The following is an 11,355-nucleotide window of genomic DNA, read 5'->3' on the forward strand; positions in this document are numbered from 1 at the left end:
GGAGCAGACAGCATAGCTACAAAGTGTCTCAGATGCTGGGGGACTGTGATTTGACTTAAGCCAGGAAGGGGTCTGGGACAGAAGTTGCATAAACTGGTTTGACCCAGATCAGTTAAGTCTGATACTACATTCAACTAGGTGTATCTTAAATCAGTTTCAGCCATTTTGAAACTGGTTTATGTGCACTGAACCTATGTTTTGTTATAGGTTTAAACCAGTTTCTGATCACTGAAGCTGGTTTATGTGAAACTTCTGTGCTTAGCCCTAATGCACATTAGCCCAATTTAAGGTGCATTAAGAGCAAGTGTCTACATGTGTACACTTTTTACATGCCTTAAAACTGATGATTTTAGGTTATTCAAACCTAAATTTCATACCTGCATAAAGCAGGTATCAAATTTATGCATGAATAGCTAAATCACATTAGTGAACATGTAGACACACTAATGCAAATTAACGCAGTGCGTGTCCATTGACTTTGGACTAACTTTAGTCCCAAGTTGGTCCTCACACCTGCGTTAATGCACCTTAGTGCATGCATGTGTGGATGTGTGCCTAAATTGCCTTGATATGCATTAGGCTAGTGTACGTTAAGCTTAGGCGCATGTAAAAGTATGTGTAGACACACCCATTGAATAGCTAAGCTATATAGACCCAGCACTATATCTTCAAAGGGGCTTAGGCACCCAGCTGCCCTTTAGGTGCCAGACTCCAAAATTTAGATCTTCAGAACCCCCATTCAATTGCCATCCAATCTAAAGTCTGAGTGTCCTGACAACACAGAATAGCCTAGCCCCTGAACCCCAGTGAGATTCCCATTCTAGGCCCTACTATTGCTTCTTGAGTTAGAGCAAAAGCATGAGCTATGGAACAGTCTGGTAGTGTCTGGGAGATGGCAGTAGACCTGGGTTCTAGTCCTGGCTTCTAGATTTTATCCAAAGACCTATTTAATGTAACATTTAGAACAGGGGCAGGCAAAATGTGGCCCAGGATCTAGATGAGGCCCACCAGGCATTCTATCTGGCCCACAGGGCCCCTAAAAAAATTAGAAAATTAATATTTATCTACCCTGGGCTGCCTATCATGTGGCCCTCGATGGCTTGCCAAAACTCAGTAAGCGGCCCTCTGCCCAAAATAATTGCGTGCCCTGATTTAGAAACTGTCATACCGTAGGGAGTAGAACCTAGGATTGTCCGTGTACCAAGGTGACTCCTACCTGCTTGGCTACAGACTAACGTTTCTGTTTGTGCTCTTTGCCCAATGAATCATTATCCCAATGAATCTTAAAACCTTTTTATGCTCAATGATGAAGCTTAAAGGAGACATGCACAGTGATCCTCTCCCCATCCCCCCATAGCTTCATTTTTAGTACGCTTCTCTGGGAGGCGGAAGAAGTGAATTTGAATTCAAATAGCAGAGAAAGGGATGGATCCCAGGTTGTATGACAGCTAGACTAATTAGCCTGAGTGCGGCACCCTGTTCAGAGTTAAGACATGATTATGAAATGTATGACAGCTGATGCCAATTAGCTTAGGTACACAGCAGAGAATTATAAGTGAAAAAAACTCAATTCAGCAGACAAAATGGGACTTAAAGCAAGTGAATAACTTCTTTGGCTTAAAAAAATGGGACTGCATCTATTGCATAGCAATTCTCTTAGTTGTTTTCACATCTAGCTGCAATGATGCAGCACCTCCTAGGATTGTGGTTTAGTAGTAGTCATAAACCATACTGCTTAGGAAACCATTTGAGAGCTCCCCACTTAGCCATAGTGTACCCTTCACAATTGAGTGCTCAAGGAAATAAATCACCCCAAATATTTCCTTGTGGTTTAGCTTGCCAAGAAAGACTATTAAATGGCCTAGTTGACCTGCTGTAAGAAGAATGTTTATACTCACTGTCCTTCTGGTGCCACCGCACTGCATGTAAGTACACACCACAGTAGTGAAACATGAACTCATGCTCTGAGTGTTGAACTTTTCCCTGCAGTAAAGGCATCAAGTTGTGTCCATCGATTACCCTAATGTGATAGACAGAATGGAAGTCACCAAGCTGGAGCAGGTACCTGTCCTCAGGTTTCTGATGGAAAATGACAATTCTTAATCAAACTGAGATTTGATAGAGGGAATTTTTAATCATGTAGACACATTGGAGTCAACCATACAATAATTAACAATAGCTCCTAGTTTTATTGTACCTTTCATCCAAAGCTATTAGAAAAGCAGCATGCTACCAATAAGCCATTCTGTTGATGCAAATTAGCACTACCATAATTTTACAGAAGAGTAAAAAAACTATAGCCATTGAGAGGTGCAGATCAACTCTTTTGAAGTTTGGTACCAAGGTTGAAGTTAGTGGCAGCTTTAGGTGCCCAGAAGAAATGAAAAATCAGGCTATTTATTTAGATGATTAAATATGGACTTATGCATCTAACGTTAAGAATCAAATTTTAGTAAATTTTGTCTCAAGGGTTAGACCACCTCTGGTCACAGAGTAACCTAATGACAAAACATGAAGCAACAATGTAGTACAGTTGCAAGAAAAAGCAAACAAAATGTTATATTACATTACTAAAGGCAATGTATACAAGGCACAATAGATAATAGTACCACTAGACTTGGCACTGGTTAGGCCTCAGCTGGAGTACTATGTCTAGCTATAGGTCCCATCTTATAAGAAGGATGTAAAGAAGTTACAGATGATACAAGGGCAAATGACAAAGACGATAAAGAGACTGGAATGCAAGCCATATGGAGAAAAGTTGGGCATATTTAATTTGGAGAAAAGGAGGTAAAGTGTGTGTGGGGGCAGGGGGAGGAAGGGGGCAGTTTTCTAATATTTGTAAAGACTGCCATACAGAAAATGGAGAAACATTGTTTGTTTCACTGCCATGGAGGTTTTAAACCGCAGCAAAGCAAATTTGGATGAATTCTCAGGAAAAACGTCCTAACTGTTATACTAGCAGGACAATAGAATAAGCTGCCCAGGGGCATTGTACAACTTCCCTCTCTGCAAATTTTCCACAAAAGGCCAGATAAGCATTTGTTTGGGATGGCTGAGGGTCTGAAGTTCCTTCCAACCTTATGATCCCAGGAGCAGGGCCCACATATTCCAGCTTCCAGCTTTTTGCTCTATTTTCTATTATTTCATTATAAAAGAAAACCGTTTTTCACTTTTGTTAATATTCTAATGTGGACAAACAAATTAAAATGTGTTTATTAAACATCTATGAGACCCCCAATGCAACAAATAAGTTAAAGCATGTTAAAACGGTAGGGTCTTTCTGAATACAGTAACTGTTCCTATGCCCACAATTTACTCATAGTAAGTGGAAACAAAACTGAGGCAATTTACTTCTGAGTGAAATAAGGTTACATTCCCCCTGGTTTAGCTTTCACTTAATTCAAGAACATAGACTTTTCCCATCACCTATAAGATAGATAAAATATGATTCATAAAACAGTCTCTACCTGTCCTGTGGCACTGTGCTTCCAGCCAAATGAACAACTGTAGGGTAAATGTCCATTAGACTTGTGGGTTCATCAATGACTGTGTCTGCAGGTAACACTCCTGGCCACCTAAGTATCCCTGGCACACGGATCCCTCCTTCCCAGCCTCCCATAGCTTTGCCACCTATTGTAAAAGAAACAATTGCAGGAGAAATAAGAAATACCAGTAAGACATAAGTCAGGAAGTAAAGATAATAGAATTTATATGCTCAATACACATACATACACAAATATACATAACCAAAATAAGTGCCTTAATGAAAATAGACCTGACTTAATTTGGGAGAGTTAAGGGCAGGGTAGACTTTGTTCTCCCCAAAGTGAATACTATCTCTATACTTTTATATTAAGATACATTATCGGCATTTATGAACTCATCATCTCTCGCTTACCAAAAAAGCAGTTTGTTAGAAATTCAAATCTGTTACTTTTTGTTAATGTGGAATTTTATGATTGAAAAAACCCACTCTCACCAGAGGCCTGCTTCATTGTCAAGACCCGACAGGCTGAATAGTATGTTAGGAAGAGAGGCAGCAATCCCATGTGATGCTTGGGAAAGTGGACTGGGGCAACAAAGGTCTCATCAGGCCATCCAAAACCAGATGCAGAAGGAGCACAATGGAGTGCTTCATAGTCCTAGAGGCAGGCTCAGAAAGATGGTTGACAGTCTGCAGGGACTATGAGTTAGTCTACAGTTGCAGAGATCCTCTGAGGCAATTCCAGCAGGCAGCACACACAAGCAGGAATCTGAAGTACTTTACAGCCCTAAAGGGAACTCTATAAAGAGACTCTGCGAAGCTGTCTGCATCCTGATAGGATGCTCTTGCAGCAGTCTAAGGGGGCTCTCTCTTTCTGAGTTCCTTTTATATTCATTTAATCTTCCTACAACTCCTCCCCCAGTCTGATGTACCACAGTGTACTGGCTTTCTTAACTCAAAATATTCCATGCTTTGACTACCATTTTAAAGTGTAAACCAAAGGGAATATTAAATATTTCCCAGACAAAAATATATTGTGGAGCTATAGAGAAGATTATAAATATGCATTAATAGCTGCAGGGGGAAAAAAACCCTCTCATTAAAACAACGCAGTTTAAACCCCAGACTCTGAAAACCAGGAAATGCAAATGTACAGTTACAAGACAAATATTAGAAAATATGGAACTACAGATATATTATCTAATATAGGTACCTCAATAGCCTTATTGCTGCTTTTTTATTTCTGCCATCATAAGTAGACACAGGAGAACACCTTGGAAACCAGTCTGTTTCAGGAAACCAACATATAAAATCAAGACAAACCTGCTAGTTTGCCTGTAGATCAGTGATTCTTAATTGGAGTGCCACACCATGCTGGGATGCCCTGAAATCCTTTCAAGGGTGCTGTGGGGTGCCACACAATATTTACAAACATGATTCATAAAATAAACGCAGGAATTTAAAATCAATCCATAGTTATGGTCTTTCTAGGTTTTTGCAACAAAAACTACTCAATTACTTTTCTGTAAGCATAAAAAGAGTGAAAACTAAGGGTGCTTATACATGAGCACAGAGGCTGGTTCAATGAGATGTAATTACTCGGTTAATTGAGTCTGCTGGAGCTTGGTAATTACTGCACTCCAGCCAGCCGCCTCATTTCATGTATTAGCATCTCTGCACTTCAAAATGGTGCCAGGGGTGGTTTATCTAAAGCTCATCAAATGAATGGTGCCCCCATTACCATTTTGAAGCTGGAGGATGCTGATATATGAGATACTCCAGGAACTTTAATTAGAGCAGCTCTTGGACCCGCTCTAATTAAAGTGCCTCCTCCCAGTCTTATAGATGTCCTAAGAGCTGACATTTTCCAAGGGGTGCCTTGATTCTGTCCAGGGGTGCCTCAAGTCTAAAAAGGTTGAGAAGCACTGGTGTAGATAATCAGTAAAACCTGATGTTAAGGGGGAGGTACAGTAGAACCCAGTTACAACCTGCTTAATCTGTAGTGGGTTGACAAATGAAGAATGAACTGTACAGCTGCTTGCTCTGAATTTTTTTATTTAAAAGAGTGCTGCTTCTCCACTCAACTGGAGTACAGCCACAGTCCAGCATAGCTGATCAGCAGGGATCCTGGTTTTCTCTGATAAAAAACATCCCAAATCTTCTGATAAACTCCCCCCCAAAATCCACATTTTCCCATGATTAAAATGAAACACCACTAATACATATACATATATAGATATAGAATATATCTATCTATCTATAGATATAGATATAGTGGTGTTTCATTTTAATCATGGAAAAATGTAGATTTTGGGTGATTTTTTTAAAATCAGAAAATTTGAGAATTTTTTTTATCAGATAAAACCAGGATCCCTGCTGATCGGAGTATGGTGTCCTCTGAAATAAAAGCTACAGTGAACATCTGGAGCACATTAATGGTCCTGTTAAGCTGTTCACTGTGACTGACTCTATACCCATGGTTATTTCATAAACCTGTATCTCTGCAGAGAGGTAAGGAAGCTAATCCTGTGAAGTATCTTGATTTTATTGTATAAACGAGGCTAGGGGACAATTATGGACCAACTTCCCTACAAGGGAAGTTCCTTTACTGTGTCCTAAAATGTAAGGGTGAAATTACATGTTATACTTAGGCCCTACTAAATCTGTGGAATATTAAGTGGTGTTAGAATGTGCTGCAAGCGGTTGCATGTTAAGAGTTACTGTATTTGATTAAAAGATGAGGTTTTTTGCCCCACTTAATGGAGGGAAAAAGCTTCTTGCTCTACAATCAAGTATGAGGCAGCGGGGGACAGGCAACTGCTGCAACTCGGACCTTAACTTGGGGCCAGGGGTGGGGCTGGGGCCATAACTGCTGTCTGTCTTCTGCTGCCTCTGCATGCCCCACTGCTCCTCCTCTGCAGCCCCCAGTCTCCTCCCTCCCCATGCTGCTTCTTCCCCTCTCTCCCCCACTGCTGTGCTCTTCCTTACCTTTGTGCCATACCAGTAGGCTCTGTCCTGGATACAGCTTGGAGCACAGAGCATGTGGTCCAGCCTGGCCCTGTAGCAGCAGTTCTGGTTCCAAGCCACTGCTATGGGGCCTGGCTGGAGCCATGCTCCATACCCCAACTTGCAGTAGGGATGGACCTTGCTGGCACAGGGCAAAGGTAAAGGAGAAGGTGGAGGGGCAGGTTGGGGGGGAGTCTTTAGGGATGGAGATGGGAGGAAGGGGGGTTGGGGACCTGAGGCTATGGGGTACAGAAGCAGCACGAAGTGGGGAAGAGGGGACATGGGGGAAGGGGTATTGGGGCATCCTGGGACTGCAGAGGGGGGCAGGCACATTGGGTGGTAAGTGGGTGGGGAGGGGTATGGAAGCAGGGGGCATGCTGCCTGCCTTTCTCACTGCCTGCCCCATTGCCTCCACACTGCCTGCCTGCCTCCCTCAACTGCCACCTATTGCCTGTCTCCCACAGCCCTTCCTCCACTATTTGCCCCTAAATGCATGCCCTATCACATGCCCCCTCTACTACCTTCCCCACTGTCTGTCCCCCTGCCACCTGTCCCATTACTTCCCTTCTCATGACCTCTCCCCTTACCACCTGCAGTAGTGGTATAGGACAAATTTTAAATGATCCTTCAATAATTAGTTACCAAACATGGACAATTATAATACATTTATAGATTTTCTGTGTATAGAATCTAATTATTGGGGATACATCTTAAGTTGAGATTTGTTTTTTATTTGCATACATATGGTAATATTGTTTCTTGGTTGCCACTAGAGGGATGGTAAACAGGTGCATGGCTAGAGACCAGGACACCTGGGCACTATCTTTGCTTGAAGTGGGAGGCAGAGCTGGGAGCAGAACATCTTGGGATGCTGGAGGACTGCAGATTGCTTGTTTTCTCTCCGTGGACCAGACTGAAGTTACCTGAACATGAGCTAGGTAGCACAATCCAGAGATAATCTTCACTTAATGTGCTGTAACTTTGAAAAGACACTTAGTGTGAATTAATGAGCTTGAACCTGTGGGCGCTCATGTTTTAGGTATCCTTAGTATGTTCTATGTAACATGTAAATTAACGCTAGGAGTATATCTCTTTTTAATTGTTTTATCTTATTTGACAATTGATAGTATTATTATTCATATTATTTTTATATAATTTTTGTCATATCATACAAAGCTGTAAGCTGAAATGATAACTTGTAGCAATGGATGCCACAGCTTACTTATTTGTTGTGCTTTATTGGTGTACAATGTATTGTTGTTCAGTTTCATTTGGTATCTCCTTGTTCATGTAATAGAGCAGAGCATAAATTGGAATACCCAATTCATAGTCTTTTGAACATTATTTTTATATGTCTATCATGTTCCATTTTACTCACCTTCTCTTAGCTCATTTTTTTCATTTCTCCTCTACTGGGATCTCAACCTTCCTCTAGTCATTTTCACTGTTTATCTTCTCTGCTACTGTTGTGTTTTTCTTGTGATAAGGCAAAGGGTTGAAATGGTAAAAGCTAGCTTAGTGAGACACTTGCATACATTACTGGTATAGGAGCTTCATGATAACAGAGGAAGTGTGGTTCTGCAGTTAGGAGACTTGACTGCAAGGTAAGAGGCACAGGTAGAATTCCCTGTTCTGCTGCTACATTGTATCTTATCTTAGTCAAGAAATTTAGGGAGAGTTCCATCAAGGGTGTGGGATATTGAGATGTTTGGTATCCTCAGAATAGATTTGTGATTTCACACCCTTCTGCATGATAAATCAAGGGAATGGCAAGTTTCCTGCAAAGTAGAAGGTACTGATTCAAGTGCCTCTGAGTGAGGGGAGCCTAGAACTCAAGCCTCCCATTTCCTGGGTAGGCTATTGTTAAAAAAGGTGGCAGTGGGTGTTCTTCATCCTCCTTCTATTGAATTTAATGCTTCTATAGCTGCTGCCCAACATTTAGATGTAAGTAACAGCATAGGTCACATAGCCTATGTACAGATGTTCAGTCTCTACTCACTTGGGAGAAACCACGAGTACACAAATGTTTATAATTTTTCTACAAGAGTAAAACTAGCAACTATGGGAGAACTATAACTCAGGAACAACCTGAATGAAGTGGCTTCTAGGAAAATATCCCTCAAGAGACCGAATGTCTGTACAGGTAGGGGTCCAAAAGGAGCTGTAGAGCTGCTCTCTGGAAACCCAGTGAGCTTTGCTCCCTTTCCCTCCTACAGGGCCAGGGAGAGCATGTGTCAGTCTCAGCAAAGCAGGGAGAAGAGCCCACCCCCTGACTGCGTTGGGTTTTGAAAAGTCTTGTCCTGAAGGCTTTAGGGAACATGTTCTGTTTCTGCATTTTTCAGTGGGGCTACTCAGGCCAGACCAGAACCAGCTGACTTGCTCCCCCATGCCTGGGTAGCCCCAGCCCCGCCCCCAGCACAAAGTGCAGCACTCTGGTCCCTGCTGGGCTGCAGCTGGGCTGGAATATGGTACAGAGCATTCAGGGTGGAGACCTCTATGCATGGGACACCCACAGACTCACACCACTTGCCTTATGTGGCATCCCTTTGGTCCCCTTCCCTTGTGTGGCAGACCCCTGCCTCTGCCCAGACTATACCACTTTGTTCTGGGAAGCATAGCTTCTTGATAAGAGAGGAGAGAAGCTCAGGATTTCCTCTGTCAAAGCTTCACTAAAAGGAGAGGGGGATTTTGAGCTGGAGTTCTTCAGGGGCATGGTCTCTTGAGGCAGCAAGCTGATCAGTGCTGACTTGCACCCTTGCTTTTATCAACTGTTTCTGGGCAGAAAAAGGAGCCTGCAAAGCTCATTGGGATGCCTGCTCTAGGGATCCCTGGCAACCCTACATCAGCACTGCAGGCTCTTTGCTTCTCTCCTTGAACTTCTGTACAGTTTTCTCCAGGTAATTTTTTCTCTCAAGGAAACAAACCTGGGAGAGTTCTCCTGGATGATTTGAACATGTGTATGCAGCTTTAGACCACTTAGAGGTGGAGTAGGAACTATAGAAAATACAGGAAAACATTCCACATCATTCCCACCTTTATATATTCCATTCCAGCCCCCTCGCTGGACATTTCCTTCTTGAGCCTCCAAGAAACCTCCATGGTCAGATGCAAAATACACAAATGTGCTATTCTTCAATCCTTCCTTGTCAATTGCTTCCAAAAGTTTGCCTATAAATAAAGAGAAGAGTGTTGTTCTATAGTAAAACAGAAACAGACAGTAAGGACCTGATTAATTTCACACTGAAGTCAAAGGAAACCTTTCCATTGAGTTCAATAAGCACTGTATTAGGCCCTACACAAAGTCTTGGATGAAGTTCTTGTATGAATCAGATATTGACTATTATCACACCTTTGTTATAGCCCCACGATAATAAAAATATAAAGAAGAATCACATATGATAGGAAAATCATGGATCTAGATGAAAGTATTTTTACACATGTTTCTAGGTAATAGTAATTGCCATAAAAAAGAAAAAAAAAAACACCAATCAGTAAGTAAATTGAACTAGTAATCCTTCACCCAGGCTATTCAACGCCTTTTGGTTGGGGCATTAGTGTAATCTGTATTCCTCCACTGACTTCTGTGTGTCCTTGAACAGTTTGCTGAGTCTTTCTTTACCTCAGTTACCCATCTGTAAAATCCTCACAGCAACTCTGAGGATAATACCATTAAGGATTTCGAGGTGATGCTAGAGGGGTGGGAGCCATATAGACACATGCAACAGACAGAAGCTCCCAGAAAAAAAATGCAGTAAAGTGCACACCCAAATTTTTACTAACAATTGCCATATTTGAACCACTCTGGATTAATATATATGAGAAAGGTATTTTTTGAGACCAGATGCCAGCAATTCTTTAATAAATATGAACTAGGAAAAAGGCCCCACATATTCTTTTTCTGAACATTAAAAGAAGTGTGTTCTACACATTGATTATCTTCAACATGGCACTGTAAAGTGTTTTGGATGCATGCATTTAATTGAGAGCTCAGTTTTAGACAGATTAATGTTATGTGTTTCTGCTATTTGTAGTAGGGGCACTTAGTGCTTCAATTATGAGCAACTGGTGCCTCCTGAGTCTGGGGGGGCACCAGATCGCCAATGTGGGGGGTGGTGTCCCTCACCACCGATCACTGAATCAGTGGTGAAACCAGAAGTGCACTTCTGGTGACACTTCCAGTTTCGTGGCTGGAGCTTCCAGGGGGTGCATGGCTGATCTCAAGGGGTGCACATGCACCCTCTATGTGTTGCCAGTGGCCTCAATATGATTTTAACTTACTTACTTACAAATCTAAATAAAGACCACTCACCCACCAGCCAGTCCATCTCCTCTACGTTATCACCATATAAATCATGACTGCTTCTCCCACGAAACTTCTCCATTGTGATGAGAGGCGTGTGGACATGTAAGAAGGAAACAAGGAGGAGGAATGGCTCTTGCTTGTTTCTAGAAGCCAGCAAAAATAATTAATGCCACATTTTTACAAAAAAAGATTTTAGTGGGAAAACAAAATCAATCAATCAAACAAACAAAAACACTTTGAAATATATTACTAAAATTTGTATTCAACATCCTGCTAATAATAAATTAGAAGCACTACAGGAGGCCACAACAAATTAAAGATTCAACTTTCTTGAATCTGGGGGTTCCTTAGGATAACAGAGTTCAAATAATTTTGCTTCTGAATTGTTTCCAAACTAAAACTAGGCCTTTTTTTTTGGTCCCAGGTTAGGTGTAGCTGAATATTGCACAACCATGTTACTGAGATTTTAGCTGATGCAAAATTAAAGGAAAAATCATATTTTCACTTTCTTTTTCACTTTGAAAATGTAATTGAAAAACAAAAATCTTTTTTAGGGAAA

General features: G+C 41.5%; 1 protein-coding gene across 1 annotated transcript in view; it reads right to left on the reverse strand.

The window, feature by feature from the left end:
* LOC102388025 (arylsulfatase D-like) overlaps positions 1-11,355 on the reverse strand; it is a 34,932-nt gene that overhangs the window by 12,149 nt on the left and 11,428 nt on the right. The window contains exons 6-9 of the mRNA XM_006027314.3: positions 10,803-10,939; positions 9,527-9,661; positions 3,471-3,633; positions 1,899-2,020 (exon numbers count right to left, since the gene is read on the reverse strand). Coding sequence (XP_006027376.1) covers positions 1,899-2,020; positions 3,471-3,633; positions 9,527-9,661; positions 10,803-10,939 — 557 coding nt within the window. The remainder of the gene's footprint in view (positions 1-1,898; positions 2,021-3,470; positions 3,634-9,526; positions 9,662-10,802; positions 10,940-11,355) is intronic.

The sequence above is a fragment of the Alligator sinensis genome, unplaced genomic scaffold (genome assembly GCF_000455745.1).
Source record: "Alligator sinensis unplaced genomic scaffold, ASM45574v1 scaffold395_1, whole genome shotgun sequence".
Classification (NCBI taxonomy): domain Eukaryota; kingdom Metazoa; phylum Chordata; order Crocodylia; family Alligatoridae; genus Alligator; species Alligator sinensis.